General features: G+C 43.5%; 1 protein-coding gene across 6 annotated transcripts in view; it reads left to right on the top strand.

The window, feature by feature from the left end:
• The window catches only part of BFSP1 (beaded filament structural protein 1), an 82,397-nt gene that overhangs the window by 45,387 nt on the left and 14,741 nt on the right, over nucleotides 1–22,269 (top strand). For 2 of the 6 annotated variants that reach the window (XM_072035264.1, XM_072035263.1), the window contains 3 exons: nucleotides 13,774–13,963; nucleotides 16,345–16,801; nucleotides 22,075–22,135. In XM_072035264.1, coding sequence (XP_071891365.1) covers nucleotides 16,431–16,801; nucleotides 22,075–22,135 — 432 coding nt within the window. In that variant the 5' untranslated portion in view covers nucleotides 13,774–13,963; nucleotides 16,345–16,430. Of the gene's footprint in view, nucleotides 1–5,241; nucleotides 5,374–13,769; nucleotides 13,964–16,344; nucleotides 16,802–22,074; nucleotides 22,136–22,269 lie in introns of those variants that run through there. The other 4 variants (XM_072035265.1, XM_005010832.6, XM_072035266.1 and 1 more) reach the window with 4 other exon arrangements.

Here is a 22,269-nt window from a genome sequence, read left to right as displayed (position 1 = left end):
TTATTACAAACTAAATGTAGGATCTCTGTTTGTCTTTCTTTTTACACTTTTTTTTATCAGTCCATCCCTGCAACTTTGTTCTGAATTTTGTCCTTAATAGGCCTGGAAAAATATGTTCAGATTTACATTCCAAATGAGAACTTTGAGGAGATTCACCACCACAGGAAAATGCAGTAGTCATTGTTAAGGGGAAATAGAAGGCCAAAAAAAAGGAGCTAAGAAACACACAGAAAAACCTAAATAACCAGGGAGTGTGCTTGAAGAACTGACATTTGTAACTAGTTATTTAAATAAAAATAAAAAACAAGAAGCAGAATTTATTGCTAATAACAAAATTTATCATTCTAGGGGATGAAAAAAAAAAACAACAACCATTCTTCTGTCATTTGCATTTTAGATACCTGTCTGAAGTTAAGGAAACGGAAATAAATGACCAGTTGATAAAGGAATGTGTACTTGGAACAAATCAAGTTATGTGTGAAAAGAATGGAGAGGAATGATATTTCTGAGAAGCCTACGTGTATTGGCTTTGTTAACAAAGTTTGGAGTCATGGTAACACCTTTGTGCTTCATGAGAGTGATTGTGGTGGCTTTTCTAATTACAACGTGTTCAACCATTTCAGCAAGCAGACATTGGAGTAGAAATGCAACTCTGATGTGTGTTAATTAAAAGCAGTGGAAATCTGAATTATGCTATTGTAAAAGGGGCAACATTTGGACGTTGTAGCAAAGAATTTGCTTCTAAAAGAAAAGAATATATAGGCAAAAATACTGATTTTTTTTTTTTTTACAACAAAAATAAATGTAAATGACATAAGTTATCATGTCTATTGGACCAGTGCTATTGGTGCAATTTCACTGCACAAAGTTAGTATGTCATAGAATATATCTATTTATCTATATTCTTCAAAATCCACGGTCCAATCAATGTCCTTTTTCTTTAACTTGAAAAAGGATGGGGAAAAAATTTTGACTTCTGAGATCATCATGCAAGGTCCCCACTGACAGCTGCAGGAGAAAAGGAAAAACTAAATGAGGTGTTTACTGGCTTGCAATTCCTAATTTTTGGTACCAAAGGCTATTGTTGACAGTCTTATTTGTTTTCAGAAAGTTTAATTTGTTGTGATTTGGGGTTTATTTGTTCTCAGAAAGGAATCATTGTATTAGTATAGTAATTGGTAGGAGAGCTGCCTGAGGCTGCCCTCATGGTATGCCCTCAAAGGCAAGCTCCGGATCTATTCTCTGTAGCACCTTTTGTTTTTCTGTCCTTTCCTGATTTGTGAGGGTGTGAGCAGCCTTGGAAAACACAGTTCCAGGAAAAAAATCAAATAACAAAACCTCACTTTCATTCTGCCTGAGGCAGCAAAGCACCAAAAGGTTACTACCTAGAAAATAGTGATATTAATAGGGAGATGTTTGTGATACCAAACAGACTCTGCCAAAAAGGGAAGACTTAAATGCAAGTATAGTTTTATTTTAACAGAAAGCCACAAGAAGCATTTTCTCGAAGGGAGGAAAAAAAAAAAAAAAGCTCAAGTAACTTGTGCCTAAATCCTTGAGGGGAACTCAACGGCAGCCAAAAAGCTGATCAAAGGTGAACAAAATCCAGTACCTGCCGGGGCTATTTACCAACTAGGGCCAGGCAGGCTCATGTGCTTATTGTCCTGGAGTTGATGAGGACTAAAAAGCAGAAGTCATCTGGGATTCATCTTCAGCATTGCAAATCCCTCCATGTATTGAAAAGCTGCTTTTTCTCCTTGCCACTGAGACACTTCTCTCCCTTTTGTAAGGTATGTGGAAAGATGCAAGCACACCTGCTAGCTGATGGCAGTCCTCGTAAGATCAAAGGGAATAATAAGAAACAGGCGAACTGATAAACAAATGCAGAATAGACTAGTGATAAAAGACACAGTAACTAAGAGTAAAGCTGTTTAGTCAGAGTCGGTGGGCACTAAAACTACAGGCGTAGCCTCAAAGGAGTTTGACCTAGACTTTGTAACTGATAAGAAGAGAGAAGCATGGATGAATGCATGGTTATGAGATCATCAAAGGGCAGCTGTGGAAGTATGCTTTTTTTATTATTATTTAAAATAATCTTTGTGACCCAGAGATATTTAAATCTGAATATGTTACTGTGAACAATGCTAGCCAGAAAAGGGTGTTTGTGATCAAAGATGCCTTGTAGATGGTTGCACCATCAGTAACACTGTGTGTTTGCAGGAATTACTGTGTATTTGCATGCAGAGTGACTTTGGCTTGATTTGACTGAGCCCTGCTTCAGGAGCAGCTAATAAATCAAGAGAAAGGAAAATACAATCTGCTGGTGTGGGCATGCTGCTCATTTCAAGTGCATCAGGCTCTGGTCAAAGCGGAGGGGGAACAGAAAAAGAATGCAATTACGTGAATGCTGTTCTGTGCTCACTGGACAGGGCACAGTGGAGGTAATAGTGAAATTCAGCAATTGTTACAAGGGATTGAATGCAGAACAATCCTGCTTTTCACAAGGGCAGGGGATGGCCTGAGGAACAGGTCACTCCCAAATGGCAGTAGGATGTAACTGCACCTGATTCACCTCTTCCTGCCTTACACAGCCCTCCAACACTGTGTCACCATGATTTGGACACCAACATGTGCAAAACAGTTTGGTCTCATGCTGTAAAGCATGACTGACAGTGGCTTTCAGTACAACCCTCTATTTTGGATACTTGGAGGAGGAAAATCAAAAAACTACATCTCGTGGCACTCACAGGCCTTTTTGCTGCAGGCTGAACCAAAAGGCTGAACCAGCTCTTCCACAAAGCATAGGAGAACATCTGCAAAATAGGAAAGATTCCACATATTGATGTATAAATATCATTTTATATGCAGAAGAATAATAGAAGTACTATTTTATATGAGTAGAATGTTTCCCTTTATCTTTACAGAAACCACCAGATGAAGCTTGGCACTCTTTGGTTTTACCTTGTTCTCTGATAGAGAGCTGGAAACCTTGCTCCTGTTAAAAGCAGAGGTAGACTTTGCACACACAGGCTTTCCTTTTCCCAAATTGCAATCTTAAGAACTGCTGTGCTGGAATCAATTCTGGTGTCAATAGGGCTACTCTATGCTGGCACTACTTTCACTTTAGCCTTAGGTAATTCTAACAGAAAACAAGCCTACAGCTCAAAAAGTGCCCGGTGGGGTGTATTTGCCCACAATTTAAACAGAAAACAGGAAGGGCAGGCTGCAGTTATTCCTGCCGAAGAGCTGAACAGAGCAGGGTCAGGCTGGCAGCTGGTGCCCACACTGCAGTGACCCAAAACATCGAGCAGGAACTGAGCAGGAACACAGCTTTGTGTAATGTTCACGCAGATGAGTTCTTCCAGGAACTGGGGCTACCAGCGGCTACACTGTTATTGCTAAACACAGTCCCTGTTTTGTTCCTTTATTTTATTCCTTCCATGGTAAAATATTATTGCATTCTGCCAAACCCAGGAGAGCAAACTGGGACAGCGCATATGAAATCTCTGTGTATATTCAGGCCCATTTTTGCCATCCTGGAGCTAGGCACATTTACATTATATGACATTACCTTGGGGCTAGCTGGACACAAATTGACAGTTAAGCATAGCTGTGGGCAACTGGCTTTTGGTGCACAATTGCAGTAAATAATTTAGACTAATTTCTTTTGCTATTCTGTTATGTCAGGTTTTTAACATTTGTAAGCCGTTTAAAATGAAAAGACATACTGGGGAGTTTGTTATAAACATGCCTCAAGATGCCGTTTAGAATAATTGCGATGCTCCAGCCCTGCGCAAACCTTTCACAGTGAGGAGATAAATACACTTTATTGAAACAGGAAGCATCCACAGCGAAGGCCAACATTTATGTGACTGCAGGAAACAGCATTAAAATCACTTCTTTCAAAATTCAATGCCTTTGGTGAATACACAGCCTCCACTCCAATAAAATTTTGCCTGAAGCACTGGATACTGAACTCCAACCATTCAAAGAAAAATAAAAGTCCAATCTATCAATTATATATGAAAATTGGAGTTCACTACTTAGTGACTCAGTGGTTCAATAACATTTCTGTAGGAGAATGCTTGGTCTCTGCTTGAAGATCTGGAAGCGACTGGGAAATAAGTGCTCTCTGAGTTCATGGGACATGCTTCTTTTTATCAACAAACTTACTATACTGGAAAACAACATGTGTCCATCCTGAAGGGTGTAGCTGGCTATGGTGTTTGGGGGAACCTGGCTTTCTTACGGGTTTTGATTCTGGCGTTCCCCCTTCACCCCTTCATAGCACTCAGAAATCCAAAAGCCACTCTTAGAACTGCAAGACATTTACTTGAGAAACATTGTGGAAGAACACTTCGGCTACTAATCTTTAATTGTTGTTGGAATTTCATCTAGATAAAAGCCAAGGAAAAAATTGTATTCCAGTTTTGTTTTTGCAAAACCTTTTAATGGTGCCAGGACCATTGGAGATGGATCACAGATGATGTCACTGCTACTCCCACTAATATCTATTCTGCAATTTATATTCGTCTTGTGGAAAATTGATCTGAAGTCTTGGTGCTTTCCTAGTTTCCAGACAGAATGAAACAAACAAACAAACAAACAAACAAACAAAAACAAAACACAACTTTTCAATGATAGAAAGAATTAGATTATGGAGTGGAGCAGTTCAGTTCAGACCAATCCCAGTTAGTTTGGGAAATTTCAACGAAGCTGTTTAATGAATTACATGGGACGTTGTAAGAGGAGGAGTGTGCAACAGCACCTGATTCCTAATTCATGAATTTACAGTAAAAAAAAAAAAAAAAAAAAAAAAAAAGCTAATAAATGGTGTTCTCACCAAAGATTGTAGCCATACTTCTATATAAATTATTTTATGGCAAGAATTCATTTTTTACATAAAATGGCTTGTACCTGCAAAACCAGTAGTAACACTGAGAGTGAAAAGGAACAGAATTCAGCAAGTGGGGTTATGGGTTGTGGGTCGGGGGATTGTGGGAATTTACAGCACTGCTGTGGGGGTGACAGTATCAAGGTTGATCAAGCAAATGCAGCAAAATTACATGTGGAAGGCTGCGAATAAAGCAGCAAGTCCAGCACTGAGCTAGAAAGAGATTGAGTTTCTGAAAGCAAACGGTAGGGTCAAAACAAATTGTGCCATCCTACAGCAAAGAGCGCATGGGTGAGGGGGAGGGGACATGCTAAAAATACATGATGCGAAAAGGATAAAGTGGTACAGACACCTCAGGACAACTGGGAACATGTAATTTGGGAGCAGTCCATTCAGATGCGCAGCAGGAGCTGGAGGACGAGGGAAAGGCAGATAACAAGTGACATGAAGCACTCCCCTCCCGCTTCCAAGGACAGCAGGTATGACAGTGACAGCCAGGACCTGGAATCAGCAAGAGGAGTAACACTGGTGTCTGCAAACCCCAGCCCTGGAGTCTGCAAACCCCAGCCCAGCCAGATCCTTCCCCAGGTAGCCACAGCCGAGGTCTACAACAGGAGGAGACCTGAGAGCTCCCCAAACAGCAGGGGGAATTTGTGGCGCCATTGAGAAAATGGAATTTAATCCAGAAATACACAATTCTTGGAGTCCTTTCTCTCAGCTGACACTGGGGACCTCTCTGTCCCTAACACAGCTCCTTTAAACTGCACAGAAGGTTGCACAGTAACAACTGTGTCCTCTATTTGTGTTAGGGGATTGCAAAATAACAGCGTTTGTAGGATCTGGCAGTGAACCCTGAGTAATTCTGTGTGGCCATAGTAGAGAATTTGTCTCAAGTGATGAGGAAATGTTCCTCTGAATGCTGATACAATGAATTTGGAGTAAATTATAACCAGTTCCCTTTTGTCAGGTGCTGGACTCTGATCAATTCCAGCACAGATCAGGGCGCAGTTCTTTCATGCGGGCTGTTCATAGCACATGCTTTGCTCCATGAGAAACACATCGTCAGCGTGGGAGGCCATTGACTAATGCTGCAGTGAAGGCCAAGTGACATTTTTCATGCTTTGGAAGGTGAAGGCTGTGGCGTTAGGAGCATTATTTCATGTGACGGCGCCTCCAAGTTCAGCACGTCTGCTGGGGTGAGCATTGGTAGTGGCCAGGGCGGGCAGGGCAGTGAGGCTTCTCTGAAACAGGACCTCCCCTGGCCAGACACCTCAGCATTGCTCCCCTGCTCCCCCAGCACGCTCTGTGTCATGTGTTCAATTCAACCTGCAGGATCATGACATTTTGGCCCTTTTTTCCCCACCACCCCCAGAGGACCGAAGATCACAGCCTAGCTCTAGCTCAGAACCAGCACTCGTGCCTCTTGCATTAAATCAAGAGGCAACTGGTCCCTCAGCAGCTGCAGAACGCTTTAAATTGACCCAAGGATTTATTTGCATAATGATTTGGTCCATTTTGTGCTGAAATCAGTAGCAGCCTTCTTGGAAGATAATAGCTTTTTGAGCCTCTCTCTGCACCTTATGAACTTGATACAGGCAGGCTGCAGGCGATGTTCTGTATTTGTAGTCTCAAGCCGGATGATTTGTTATGACACAAAAAGTTTCTGTTTTAACATATTGGGCATTTTTTACATTCTGGAAGATTTATGATTAGCAAGTATGCACAGAGCAACGCGCATTTTAGTCTAATCAGAGAAACAAGTAATTATTTTTCTCAATGCTAGAGTAGTGATATGAATGTGTTCTCACAGTGTGACAGGCACCTTGATTAACCCAATTAGAGAAATACTTGTGTTCTGATAGTCTGCGTTTACTCACATCTCTGACCCTGTGGGGAAAAGGCTTTTTTTCTTTTTTTTCCCCGTTCTTTTCTTGAAGAAACTGAATTCTGCTTTTTACTTTTGTCCCCCCCCCCCCTCCCACACACACACCCACACACCTTTCTGGAGGACCCCAAAAAGGAAAGAAAACTGCAGTGTTTTTCACTGCTGAGAGGATTTTTCCTGATACTGACTGAGTTCATTTTGGAAGCGTGATCCAACTGAGAGCTGCCTCAGATTACTGCTGCTGGTGCTTAGATGTACTTGAGACTGGAGGCCCATGGACAGCCAAAAGTACCTGCAAGGAAGTCTTCGATGTCTCAGGCATGTGCATGGGCACAGGACAACCTCGATGAAAGGCAACACAACACTTAAAAGGCTAATTAGGACCGTGACCCTGGAAAGGCATTGCCAGTACTGTTCATTTAGGCTGAAGCTAGAGACAGACGAAGGTATGCACTTCACATTGTAAGTGCTACTTCGGGGTTTTCCAACAAGTGCTTTGTTTGCAAAGTACAGCGGTTTTAAAGTGTGTTTTAGAGAGGTGGTGATGTGCTTAAAGCAGATGGATCATAACAGGCTGTACTGAGACAAAGGAAAATAAAATCAAGAGTGCCCATTTATTTGTGAGGTGAGCAGGCAGCAATCACCAAGCAAGAAGATGCTGGCCATGCTGGCTCTTTCCCCTCCTGTCTCATAACATCTACACACTGCAGAAGCACGTCCAGTACTACATTGCCGAGGTGCCCCCCTTATGGCCTTGCAGAAGAGCAGTGCTGATGTCACAGACCAGTACAGAGCAGCTGAGGGTGAGAGGTTTAGAGGTGAAATCCCATATTCAGGTCTACTTCTGCTGTTGCCTTCTTTGTGAGGAGCTGTGAACCCATAGGGTGGCCTTTTCCTTTTAATCCTCTACTTGTGTACTTGGGGATTCCTTAAAAGCTATGTGAAGCAGCTACAAAAAAAAGACCTTATGACCTGTTGGGATGGAGGAGCATCCAGAGAGCCTAGGAAACACCTGTTGTCCCCAGGTGCTCTCTTCAATTACCCAGAGACCAGTCAAGCAAGGATCATCATTGTACCCCAGCAGGAACTAGACAGAAACATGCTGGGAATAAACAGGACCCTCATGTTTTTACTGAGGTACTTGTGAACGCCAGTGGTTAATGCTACATCCAAGGCCAACTTCTTCCCGATGCAGGAAATCAAAGAAGGGATGAACAGGAGACTTTGTAAATGGCTTTATCACATGGAAAACCTTGGATTTATGGTGATAGTTGATGTGTGTGTTTTTTTTTTTTCCCAATATGCATCAACCTGATTAATTTCATTCTATATTTATACCTGCGTGTCCTCTAATCTGTCGTATGCCATAGCAACAATAACAAGCTGATTGCTGCACCATTTCCATCAATACCAGTGGCACAGAACAGATGTATTGTTGCTTCAACAATAGCAGAGGCTTCATTTCGGAAAAATATCACTTGGGCCTTTTACTCCAGTCACAGACATTATCTTTTGTTTTCTGAACTTGTAGTGAAGGAGAACTAACAAAGTGTTTTATAACATTTTCTGTTTAATGGAATTTGTGGTAGGCAGGATTGAAAGGCAATGCAAGCAGAAAGGGAAATAATTTTGTTTTCAGCTTTCATTTGCTCAAAATTCCATAATTTGTCCTTCTGCATCTATTACAATGCTCTAACTTTTCTCCTTTCATTTTCAGTGAAAAGAAATCAGGGAAATAGCAGAAGAAAACATTACCCATGTGCCTGGTGTTTTGCTGTTTTAAGTGTTTTTATTTTTTATTATTTTTTTTTTTTTAAAAACTTTCTTTAGTTTGATCCATTTTGCTGCAGTCAGTGGGCTCTCAGTCTCCTGTCCCCAAGACACAAACCTCTGCTTTCCTTACTTTTCCCTCTCCAGGTTTCAGTTTGTTGCTGGACTGCCTTTGACAGCAGTGTGAGGCTGAGTGGTTGTATGGACAGACAATGTAGGTTTTAAAAATTGCTTTTTGAATTAGAAGCTGTCTGGTTTGCTTTTGTGATGATGCACAGAAGACATGTTCCTGTAGAAATCAGCCCTGCATGCTACCTTTCATTACATATTTGCTGCCAGGGAGAATTCGAGTATCTTATCTCATTTTGTTCACTTTCAGAAACTTAAGGCAGGATTTTAGCAGTCCTTTGCTACATATTCAAAGGGAGAAAAAGAAAAATCAATGACATGTTTTTAGAATTCAGTTTTCTCTGTGCTGAGAGTGTGTAATGCATCATTTCGGGTCTGTGTATTCAGCTCCACACCAGACCTTGCTGAGAAGAAGCATCTGCCAGTAACACAGCAAGGCAAGCAAACACCTCCCTGAACAGAAACCATTAGGAAAAAATCCCCTTTTACCAGGGTTCAGAGCATGGTTTCCCAGGCAGGAAAAAGGAGGAATGGCTGCTGTGGCCAGTGGCAGGGAGGAGATGCTGTGCATACCTTGGGGAGGGAAGGGAGCAATGCCTGGCCTCCCTCCCACCATTTTTTTTGGCCCATTGGGGTAGGAGGGCCTTGTTGGTTCCGAATGTCAACATGTCCCGGAGGGCAGGTGATTTTGGTAGCTGTAAGGGTCAGAGACAGCTTTTCAGATTTCCCTGTGCTGAAATGCATGCGGCTTGTGGTCTTGCTCCTCTTCCTCAGTGAAGGTGGCTGAAGGCCCCCACTTGTCTGAATACAGGGCTCACGTTGAGCCACCCCAGGGCAGGGGCAGGGAAGGGACAGGAGCAGGGATTCAAGCTGTCCTTTGCTTCTCTTCCCAGCCTGCTGGAGGCTCCCAGCCCCCTTTGGCAACCCGGACTTGCCATCACCATCACTTCTGAGACAAAACGAGCTCGATGTCTTCATCACCGTTAGTGATGTCTTCATTGCTCCCCACACACTGCATTGCCCTGGCTGCACAGCTGTCTCATATCAGCCCACAGCCAAGGTTTCTCCTTCTGACCCCTTTCCAGGCTCTTCTCATCTCCCCTCCCCAGTTCTGCTCCTTCATCCATTCCCCAGCTATCTCCTCTGGCTCCCGCCCTCATTGTTCTGGTACTGGAATTCAGATTTATCCCCTCAGGTGGAGACAAGATTCAATGCAACTGCCTTTTCTCATTCTTCTTTCATAGGAAATCAAAAAAACGCCCTATCAGAAAACTCAGCCTTCTATTTTTATTTATTTATTTATTTATTTCTGGGTGGAAGGGAGGCCACGTTATTTGTCAAGCACACCATTTGTCAAGCACACCTTATCTCCCTTGGATCATACATTCTTTGGGTCAAAACAGTCATTGTGAAGTATAGTATTAGCCCCATCAACATTATCTATTGATTATTTTTACCCCCAAAAAAGGAAATGTGGGGAATGTTAAGTTTGCATGGAAGATTCTGGGTTGAAATGCTAAGTTTCTGGGAGCCATTCTGAAACATAAGAGTAGTTCAAATGAGTTATTTTTAGTTTTGAAGTACCAAGAAAATCGTCAGAGTTTTTACTTAACGTTTTCTGGATCAAAATCCTAACAAACAAATGCCATTTCTACAATGACAAAAAAGGTATTTCTGATTTTCATCATTTTTTCTCCAAAAAATATGTTCTTCCAAATCAGCAGTATTATAAATAACAAGGCACAGGGAGAGGGCACATAGTATGGCCTAATGAGGGAAGCTGAATGCCAGGAGGAACATTATGTACAATTAGGTCTTTTTTTTTTTTTTTTTTCTCTTTATTTTGCCTTCTTCAGTTCCACTTTTTCTTAAGAGTCTGAGGTCTAAACAGCTGTCATCTTCCAGAGGCCTCATTGCTTTATGATATATTGTCCTTTGCTGTTTTGTACATTATTCAGAAAAGGAAACAAACAAAAGCATGTGGGTAGATTCAAAATAAATGGTAAAAAGACACAAAACCCTTGAGGATTTACCCCATTTTCATCTTTGATCCTTTATTTGACTGAAAGGACATCTTTCAGAGTGGTATTTTTCTCTGGTTGATAGCCAAAATGATGGAAAAAAAAAATATATCTAGCTTTGCTCGGTCGAGCTCGTCTGTCTGACACTGGAATTGGGAAACTTCTGCTTATACAGACTTGCCAGAAAAAAAGTAGGCCAAAAATTTACAGCTGTTTTTAATTTTGTTAATGATTGCCATAGAAAATTATCGGCGTTGTTTTCTTTGATCAGATTCCTCGTATGTCCAGCTCATGTCCAGCTCTCTGAAGGTGACAGAGAGACACCAGGTGTGTGCAGCACATCTCGTGCTGACCTGACCTCGCAGTGGGAGCTCAGCAAAGGAACTCAGCAAACTTGTCCCAGGGCAGCTGCTAACTCCAGGGTGTTTTCCTGAGCTCGTTTCAGGCAATGCATGTCCTCAGGAATGCAGCAGGTACACGTCGTTACAGCACCACATGCACCACCATCAGGGGACTGATCCCAGCCCCATTGATGTGTGGTCTCCTTGAGTAGCAGCTTGTTGCAGAATGTCTACTATTGCAATAAGGACAATTCCCAGTTTGTTTCAGAGCAAATTCTCTGCAGGAATCACTGGTGTTACTGAAGTCAGGAACTGGCACATGTGATACTGACTCCAGCCTGCAGCCTGCTCCTGCTGTAGGACTACAGCCCTCTGGTAGTTGCTAATCGCATATTTGGTGGAGGGCTGCTTAACAGTGTAGCTGAAACAGCTCTGAGCCCTGACCTTTAAGGTGCTGCCTGCAGGGATATGAATATTCCTGCTCTCCAAGTTCATACATGAAACATGGCACTTTTTTTTTCTTTTTTTTTCTGAATTCTCTTGGAAACAGATGCTGTTCCGCCTGATTTGCAATTCACGTTGGTTGGACAAATGTCCTGGTTTTGAGAGCAGTAATATTTAATGTTAGTTGATACACCAGGGTAGGCTGGGTGCCCTTTGCTTAACTCGACTAGGGAAAAAAAATCAAAAGGACAGGGTGCAAGTCAGCATCCAGATGTGTTGCACCACACTGGAAATCACCAACCAGAGACCAATTTCTAAAACAAATAGACTGCATATAATGGTGCTTAAGGAATGAAAGGGTATAGCTCTCACATATGACAGGGAGAGACCTCAGAAATAATTGCCAGGGCACTGAAGCACTAAGAGGCCAGTAAGGAGCCCCCCTGTAGTGTCCTGAAGATCAGTAAACTCTCAACCTTCCTAAGACCAGATGAACAAAATGTCCCTCGATCCCGAGTGGTTTTCTTAGCCTGGTCTTTGAAGCACTCCAGTGACTGAGATTTTGCAGGCTTTTATTCCGATACTTCATTATTCATCCTGTTAGACCACTTCCCTCACAACTCATTCATGTCTTACATTACACCATTTAAACCCATTATTTCTTGTCCTATTCACCGTGGACGTGGAAAAGAAGAGAAACCTGCTTTTCCATTGTAATGGACTCTTTCATATTTGAAGATATGTGCCTTTGAGTCTTCTTTAAAGCTGATCAGCCCAGATTCATTTCATCTTCCTCATTGGTCATGTTCACAAAGATGTGCTTTGAGCACCTTCTCTGCAGCTCTTTTCAGCCATGCAACGTGACGCATTCAGACATGGCCTTTGGAGCATCAGTGCTCAAAATTAAGAATAACCTCAGTTGCTGTCTAATGAGACCTTGCTGTGCAATGCTCCTGATGCATTTTGTTAGCAGACCCTTCTGTGAAGTTTCATTTTGGACTACAGGAATAGAGAGCTTGGGGCTATTAGTGTCAGCTTCTCCATAAAGCAACTTCAAAAGACAGCAAGAGAGAAGTGAGTGCCCCAGCTGGGCTGTACTGGTAGAGCCTCACTGGTCTGTGACCGGTTCATAACAGCCGAATAGGCAGACCAACAAGCTGTCATACTATTACTGAGAAAATAGTATGCTGGAAGGATTAATTTGAAACCCCTGAGCTGTCTGTGGGGCTGTCTGTGGGGATCTGTTTTGATTCTTAGCCTTGACCCGCTGATGTTAAAAGGGTTTCCCCCATAAGGAAAGGAAGCTGGAAGTTCCCCAGGTAAGCCACATGCAGCACAAACTGAGCTGACAGACCACAGATAGGGCTGGACCTGTTCTTAGCAGGAAGATGGGATTCAGATTGTTTGGTTTCTTTCTTTCTTTCTTTTCTTTCTTTCTTTCTTTCTTTCTTTCTTTCTTTCTTTCTTTCTTTCTTTCTTTCTTTCTTTCTTTCTTTCTTTCTTTCTTTCTTTCTTTCTTTCTTTCTTTCTTTTAAATTGTTTAGATTGAGTATGAGAATCTTGTGGTGGCTTGGCTGAGCAGTAAGGCATACACGCAGGTTGATGGCACTTGCAAAATGTATTGTGCAAAGGGATACAGCCGAGTTAGAGTGTGAGGGAGTTTATGGCAATACAAGCAATTAAAGAGGAAACAAACGACCCACTGTGCCAGGGGTTCATTGAGCTGTGCAGCAGTAGGTAAACACTTGTTCTGGGGTGATGATGTACCATACAGCGTGTTTAAGGAGCCAGCCTTTCGATTGTGTCCTCACAAGAATAAGACAGGTGTATTCTGGAGACAAAGAAGGAAAGATACAATTTGTTTCTTGCTGTTCTTTCTTATTTGTATTACAGGCATCAGGTAAAAAAGGTTACTTATTTTATATAGAAGTTATTTTTTATATGCACTCACTGATAAAAATCTAAAAAGCTTCCAGGCAGCAATTTATCAGAGGTTTCATTAATGTGTGTATAGCTAATCTTTCATTCTTTGAGCCATCGCTTAAGTGGAAAACAGCGTGCAGGATCCCTGTGTAAAAAATTAACCTTGGCGGTCCATTAGATAAGTCAAATAATTCAGTGCATAACAGGAGGAGATTGATATTTCTGCATCATTTCTGACATCCTGTGCTTGCAAGGAAAGAAAATAACAATTGCAGTGTAAGAAAGACAAACTGTTTTTATCATTATTATTATTATTATTATTATTATTATTATTATTATTATTATTATTATTATTATTTCAGGTAGTGTCACACTGGTTTGCTGCATTTGAGTGATCAGAAGCTTTCCAGAGGCCAGTGTGTCTCCTGAAGTTGCCTAGCTAAAAGTCTGAGCATCTGTCACAAAGAGTCAAGACCACAGAGCCTGAGTCAATTAAACTTGCTGTGGCCACAGTAAAGATACATCTACAGCAAGCCAGCAATGGCAGCAGCCCAAGGTGAGACCTTACTGTGTCAGGCATCCCACCTTAGAGATATACGTGCTGCAACAGATCTTGACATTTTCGTGTTTATTACCTAAGGAGTTAAGGTGCACAGTCAGCATGGAGTCAGCGTTGCCTCCAGCCTTAGAGGGAGGATTCGGATAGTACTCCCATAGGTTATTGCTGTTCTGAAAGGATATTGAAAGCTCAAAAAACTCTTCCAGTTAAAATACACTGCCCGTAGTCCAGCAGCATGGGCTTTCTGATCCCTTCTGGAAGACTAACTTTGTAAAAAGGGCAGCAGCTGCTACATTGTTTAGCTGGACCTGTTTGTCCAGCCAAAGAGCTGCAAATACTGACCTTTGTGCTGCATGGAAGGCTCTGCTTTCCATGCTGTATAAAATCCCAAATGTTTCTAAAAAAAATCCCCCCACTTTGATATTTCTGTAGTTGAGAGGCTGTGTGTGGATCTGAACAATACATTTGCAAAGCCTACTTTGATTTTCTGAAAGATCCCTAGGTCTTTCCTCCTTGCACTTCCAAATAACCTGAAGCAAAAAACTTCCAGTGGACTTTTGGTTCCCTTACATGCAGATCTGGTAACACAGAAGCCAAATTTTGGAATCACCTGAGTGTTATAAGTTGCCCCCTTAATTAATTTTCAGAGAGCATTGCATTAATAATGGAAAGGAATTTATTGAGTAAGCAACAGCAAGCAAAACAGCGCTGGGCGGCCGGGGAGTCTCGGCTCCACCAACGGCGCGCACCTCACCCCCACCAGGGTCCCTTTTTATATCTCGGTAATTCCGGGATTACGCAGCACATCCTGGTATATTCTGCGACTGCGCGCACTGTTGCTAGGGGGTCGTCTCTGTCCCTCTGGTGGTCATGAAGATGAAGGCCGTAGTCTTCCTCAGCGTTGTGGTTCAACTTCTGTTTTTATTTGGTCATGTTGGCCCAGCGTGAGACAGGAAGGCAGGATGTTGATACACTAGTTTAGCAACTTATCAGGAGATGGTTACATGAGCTTTGCAGCAGGGTCTTTGAACAAAAGAGGCAACTGAGATGCAGAAGGAGAGAAGGGGAGGGGGTTCTCTTTTTTGTTACATTAAGCAAAGGAATTTTCATAGTGTCTAGCCAAGTATTATACAGCTCCTTACTTCAGCAGGGAACTTCCGCAACTCCCGCTCCTCAAACGGAACTCCTTGTTTTTATAATACAACAGACAATGAACAAACATTTATTGTGTATTACACTGAGCACCCAGCTTCTCTCTTCACCTCTGCACTTGCTCCCGGTGAGGCCACCCACCTTCCATCAAGGTTCCAAGACATACAATCTAAATACTCATATTAGATGTGTCCATTAAAGATTAAAGAGCAATGTTTACAGAATTTTTATTTTAATGTAATATATTATTTTAATATAATATATTATTGTAATATAATATATTATTCTAATGAATTACTAACAGAGATCTCAGTGCTGGACTATCTTGCTGCTGGGCTTTTTGGCTGTGTGTATAGGTGTTTTTCTGGAGGAGCAGGCCCAGGAAACAGTATTTTGAAAGGGGAAAGACTGAAAAAAATGCTTGAGGAAATACATCCATCACTTTCAGAGAAACTAAAGCCTCTCGGACAGCATGTGAGATTCAGCTACAGTGGGGGTGAAGGGATGGAACGAGGGAAGGGTGGTGGCTCCCCATGAGGTAACTTGGTGTCCACCAAGTCACAAGAGGACATGACGTTTAGCTGTTCCCGAAGAAATCTAAATCCCAGCAGGGCTCTTTTAGCATGGGACTCTCAGTACCTCTGTGCACCTCCTGCTTTGATGCCTCTAATGCCTCGTAGAAGTAACATGCAGGAAAGGCTGACATGAAGAGCTATGAGGTGAGAACCAAGGGCCAAATCCTGTGCTTGGAGCAAGGGTCGTACTATTGTGTCATCCTAACCAACTCCAAACAGTCAGATAACAAAAATCAGGCAGTGCCATCCAGTCACACCAAAATCCTGGCTCAGCAGAAGGCCTCTCTGCACGGCCTGGGGGCAACAGCAAGGACAAAGCTCTTCCCTGTAACACAGCCACGACAGGCTTTGAGCTCAGCCTCTGAAAGTGCAGAGCGCTCGTTTTGTTGTTCGTGGATAATCCCCCAAGCAAAAGCTGGATATTGGTCTCTTTTATTCTGGCTCTGCAGTTGCAGTGCTCGAAAAGAAAGCCCCTGGCCCCCCACCTGCTGCTCCTCTGAACTGCTGACGCCCAGACAGGCAGCCCCGAGGCGGGGCCACTGGCATTTATTTAGCTCACTGCTGCAGACCATGCCCTTAGTGCCACAAACCGCCCTGGAGACAAGTCCTAATCGTCTGGGGGGGTGATTATGGTCAATTCTTCCTCCCCAGACCCCCAGACATAAATCGGATCCAAACTGGAGAGGCAGGAAGGCACGCAAGAGGGGACGCCGGCACCGCGCAGCTCCCCCGAAGCCATGTACAGGAGCAGCTTCCTCCGCGAGGTCCGCAAGGAGAAGTACGAGCGCTCGGACGCCTACGATGAGCTGCGGGGCTCCCCCGAATTCGACAGCTTGGCCCAGGCCCAAGGCCTGGAGAACCTGCAGGAGCTGAACGAGCGCTTCGCCAGCTACATCAACCGGGCCCGCGTGCTGGAGCAGCGCAACGCCATCCTGCGCAAGCAGCTGGACACCTTCCAGCGCATGGACGAGCTGGTGGGCTTGGACGAGGCCTTCGCTGGGCAGAATGAGTTCAACCGCCAGCGAATGCGGGAGCTGGCGTCTGACCGAGCCAAGCTGGAGCGGGAGGAGAAGGATGCCCAGCGCATGCTCGATGAGTACCGCAACAAGTAAGGCTCGAGAAGGGAGGAAAAGAGGCAGTGTTGTTTCTGTAGTTACGTCCTGAGGACAGGTTTGGTCACTAGCTGCTTCTCTTGCATGGGTGATGTCTCGCTGTGTGTTTCAGGCTTGTGGCCAGGGACAGTGTGTAGGACTTGGGGAGCTCCAGCTCTGCATTTCACGGCCTTTCCAATCGGCTTTCCCTGTCTGTGGCAGCAGGTCTTCCCGTGGTGCATTTTGGATGCGGATGCTTGGAGGGCTGTGCTCCAAGCTGCAAAGAGGGAATAGCCCAATTTAAAAAGTAACATGGCTCAAAGTGAGCCTTGTGTCTGAGCAGCACAGAGTTAGGGGACCCCAGACATCTGAAGTAACGTAGGACATCTCCAAGAAACTTAATTACAGGTACCATAAGTCACCTGGGCCAGTCTGTGCTAGCCACTACAGATGTGGATGAAAAGAAAGTATTTTTTTCCTGGTATGTGAAAGGGACTTGCCTAATTGCCCTCCTCTTTTTCCTTGCATCCCAATAGTTCTGTCTTGTACTACTTAAGCAATACCTGTAAGAACAGTTTTTTTCCTAACCATCTCTCTTTAACGTCATAGGCACAATAAATCAAAGGGTAGGAACATTGAGGGGCTGAGGCATCCAGGTGCCTCCAGACACATGTGGTCCCTTCTCTCCAGCAAAAGTCAGTTTTGGCTATGTTGCTTAATTAACTATACAACAAGACTTGGTGAGTGCTGCTGATATAAGGACTGCTCACAGGAGAGAAGGGAAAAATTAGCAGCAGTGTAGAGACTGAAGTGGAAATTTTCATCTTCCCCACCAAAGAGTGAGGGGTGAACTCTATATAACACGCTCTAGTTTAGAAACCCTTCTCACTGACACTGTTGGGAAGGAGAAAAAATAAACGTTTTCAAGAAACACAGCCGTGGTAGAAGTACTGCTGCTCCCAGGCAGTGCTCACTGCGCTCACCAGAAACAGTTTTAATAAGGGAGAGGGTGAATCAGCGGGAGCAGCACCACATTGCTGCTGCAGATATACATACATGAGTCAGTGGAGATCTCATCCCTTGTCTCCATCAGACTTTTTGTCAGGCCTTGGCCGAATCACATCAATTTTCGGTCTGATCCTCTACGGATTTCATCTGGACTGGTAAGTGTCAGACAGTTTGTACTTCCCTTTTGTTTTTGCAACCATTTTGCACAATTGGAATGAGCCAGAAAGCAGACGTGAGACAACTGACGTGGTGACCATCTGTGTCCTGAGCCATGGTTTGGTGATACATTGCTCTCAGGAGCTGTACAGTCCTGACACACCCTCACCTGCCCTCTGAAGCCCTGCCTGCTGCCCAGCACACACCTCCTGCTCCGCTGTGCTGCTAGAGCTATTCATGGAGCACCTGAGAAGTTCATTAGGAAAATGAGCCAGATAAAAAAAAATATTAAATATTATCTGCAACCCAGCTCAGTGACCTGCCACACAAACAGCATGTGGGAGCTGGGAGCTACACCGAAGAGAGAGAAATGCCAAATTCCCATCTCTGCTTGTTGTCTGAAAGCACAGGACAGCCCCTGCAGGGGTGCTGAGACTTTATGCTGGAAGTGGTCAGGAGTTCACGACTCAGTGTTAGAGGCTAACAAGCACCTGATGAGGCAGTTTTGTATTTCAGTAATTGTGAGCAGGCAATTGAGCTATGAGCCAGTGCTATAATTTACCTGTCTGCTGTGATACTTGTTCATTTGTTCTCATTACACAGTGTCGGTGAGATTTTGACTAAACTCAGTGCTGGCTGCATGGTAGTTAAAATATATATGCAAACTGTGTAGAAAATACCTTTTGATGGATCCCTGTGTCCACCTGGGCAGTCTGCTCAAAGCCATCCTGATGGCTATACTTTCGGCTACTGAAACTCACGAATAGGCTCTCTAAACAGTATATGGGAGCAATAATTGTGATGTTGGGGTCTTGACACGCTCCTAAAGCCAGAATTATTCCCTTGCTGCAGACCTCTCCCACCCCGCTCCATGTTCAGTGGCAGCACGGTGCTCTCGCTGCACTTGCAGCTTAGGGGATTCTTGATTCATTTGGGGACATAAAGCACCTACTTCAGCATGTTGGGATTAATGAAATCTCTTAGAGTGCCACGTTGTGTACCAGTTATTGAAAAATGTCTGGGCTTTTCACTAACATAAAGAATTTTACTCTTGCAGCCCATTCATTTACTCACACTCACAGTTTGGGAAGTAGATTTATAGCTATAACCACACCTTTTAAAGCTACATTTAAACACAGTAGGCACTGGGACCACTGTGTCTGTGAAATTAAATGCGCACGAACCAGTGGAAAGTAGATCTTCTGTTTAAATTTATTTTTAAGTCTTCTGTAGCCACATTCATAGCTTTTCACATTAAAATGAATAATTCAGACTGTGCCAGTGGATAATTCTTTCTCTTGAATTTGCAAAAAAGCGTTGCTAAGAATTGTTTGGATGCAGCTCATGAAAGGGCTAATTATGCTAATTTTATTGAGCATCATTATTACAGCAGCATTACATCTGTCTGTGGGAAAGGACTGTATTTCTCTCTCCATGAGATCCAGAAAGATACTGAAACCCGGGTTTTAGCACCCCTGACTGAACAGGATTAATTAACTTCAGGAATTAAAAGTCCTGCTAATCGACCATTTCATTTAGAATGCATTCAGTGCTAATTTTGCGGGTTTTGCCTGTACAATTCCCTGGAAGTCGCTAGGCACAGAAATTGGCGCTTGGCTCTCCCATCAGTGCGGCGCAGTGATGCTCAGACAAGATGACACCCTCTGGGGCTGCACTGGAGACCCAACACTGATGAGAGGTAACAAAACGTGATAGCTGGGATGACCAGAGATGTGGGGACTCGGCAAAGCCATCTTCAAACCCTGTCAGCAGGGGTTCTCTGCACTGCCACCACTTCTCTGGTGGTACAGAGAGTTTTATCTGCTGCAGCTGCAGGTGAGGAGGTCCTGCCTCCCTCCATCCACTCCTCAGAGTGCTGAAATCTTGCACCATGGCTGTGAGCCACTTGACAGCAGCTTCTTGCTAATGCAGGTAGCAATGTATTCACAAATGGGCAGAGCAGAGCCTGCACGGGGCTCATCCTAGCTTGTAAGGTTTGCTAAAATGCAAACATTATTAGCCTGTCTGTCATCCTTGTAGGACCAGCATTTGCAGTTTGTGCTCTCTTTGGCCCCCTAATTTCAACTGTTTCTGTTAAGAAAAGTCTAGTGAAGTGCCTCAGAAACTTGTCAGTAGAAAACTTTGCAGTAGAAAAGTTTTGTCTTGGCTTGTGGCAAGCCAAGAAGATTCCTCCTGTATTGCTGGAAGAGTTCATCAGAGTTCAGCAGAGAGGCAGCATTTGTTCCCTCTTCATGTTGAAGACACAGGCTTGACACCAAATTGAGTATCCAGCCACTGAAGCTCACTAAGTGGGTGGGTGTCTTGTGAATGTTTTCTCTTTGAAGGGATGCCAGCCCTTGCACTGCAACAGGGACAAGGTCTAAATACAAAGGGCCTTGCCCTGCCCCATCTTCCAAGAGCAGACACAGCCTGTTTGTCAGCTGAAGCTGGGAGAAGTTATTTACGGCATTGCTGGAGCTGTGCTTCCCAGGTGAAGAACCAAGCCTGGCATCAGGCTCCCCTCCTGCATGCCCAGTGGTCTCACAAGGCCAGCACCTGTAACCGTACAAGGGTTCAAGGGGCTTAGCAAATGTCTGTAAATCTGTAAGTGCCCCAGCAGAGAGCTGTTAACCTCAGGAAGGTGAGGTAATGGGAACCTTCACGGCTCTGTTCTGCTCTGTTTGAACCTGGCAGCTCCATCCACTCCATTTCTTTTCCCCGATGCAAAAAACAACGAATAATGCTTTTTTTTAACACAGTCCAAGGAGGTTTATTGCATCCCTAAATCTACCTGACTGAGTGAGAAAGATTTTTTTTTCTTTTCAAAAAAGCAAACGAACCTCATGGCTCTGAAGGACCAGGAAAGGCTGGCCAGCAACCATCTAAGAAACATATGACCTCTTTTAAACACTACTCGAATGTGGAAATCAGGTTTGAAGCAGCACAGTGCTGCAGTTTGTTAGCCACTGCACCTACATAACATTTCAGCATCACAGGGGCATGCACATTTCACCATAAGGGCTCTGAAGCATTTCTAAGAGGCCCTTAGCCCTTTTGCATTGAGCTTATGGCGTGCGTTGAAAATCAGTTAGAAGCAGTCCTTGTTCCAAGAGAAATTACACATTGCTAACTGTATGTGCAGCTGAAGGCTGCCAGGTGGACTGATGGCTGGGTGGCAGAGCAGGTATTTGGGTTGTTTGAGAATGAAGGAAAACAGAGCTGAGTATTCCGGTCGTTGGAAGGAGTTTTGAGTGAGGACCCAGCAATCAGCCAGATTGGAGCAGGCCTGAAAGGCATCAGGACTCAGACCCTGGCACTATTGTTTTTTTTTCTTTATTACTAGGAGTGTAAACCCAGCATTACAGTGTAGTGATACTTTTAATTTTCACAAGCTGCCACAACGTGCTTTATTCTTTCCCAGTTGCCAGAAATTGTCGAAGTTTATGAAGTTTTCCTTGTTGAGTACACACAATTTATAAGGTAGAAGGTTGGTTGGAGGTGAGATACTTAATAAACAACAGATACAAAGGCAGTCTTGCTTTTGAAGCTGAATGTTCTTATCTGTATCCTTGGAAGTGGAGCTTGAGTTAATACAATTCGGCAAAAAAGACGTTGTTTTAGTTTAGTTAGAAAACGGCACTTGGCAGAGGAGGCGCGGAAATTTGTAGGAATGACGATGAAATGAAACCTCATGGGATTTATTTTCTTCTTTGCTGTTCACAATAAGAATTGAAAACAGCCCAGTGACCTGCCCAGGTAATATCATTCAAAAGAAGAAGTTGGGAATCCAGAGCACCAAGTCGAACCCTTTTCTTTGCTCTGCCGAGTTCTTCCATCGTGTTCCTGGTCAGATCCCATGAGTGAGCCCTTCCTGTTGGCTTTCCGAGTCATGCTGAAAGAGGTGGGAATAGCATTGGCTGTTCATTCTTCAGGATATATAAAGAAAGGAGATGGAAGAAAAAAGGAAAAAAAAAGTAATAGTAATGCATAAATAAATCTTCTGGCCCCATTCAAGGTTCATATTTTGTTTTAATGTTAAGCATATATTGTACATGACAGTGCAAATAAAAATGCAGTTTGCAGAAGGATGTGCCACTGAACTTCATCTCGTTTGTTCTGTTTGCAGGTACAGAAATGAACGTGAATATCAGCAGAAGCTAAAAGAAACCCTTGAACGCCTCAATAAGGTAAACCTGGAAAAATGGAAAAGAAAAGGTCTTCATCTTTTTTTTTTCTTTTTTTTTTTTCTTCTGTGGTTTCATTTACTCCAGCAAGCTGTTTTGAAGTCCCTGTGACCTTCTTCTTTTGAAGAATTGCCTTA

This window comes from Anas platyrhynchos, chromosome 3 (genome assembly GCF_047663525.1).
Source record: "Anas platyrhynchos isolate ZD024472 breed Pekin duck chromosome 3, IASCAAS_PekinDuck_T2T, whole genome shotgun sequence".
Lineage (NCBI taxonomy): Eukaryota > Metazoa > Chordata > Aves > Anseriformes > Anatidae > Anas > Anas platyrhynchos.
The sequence above is the reverse complement of the archived record's forward strand: the minus strand, read 5'-3'. Positions and strand labels throughout refer to the sequence as shown.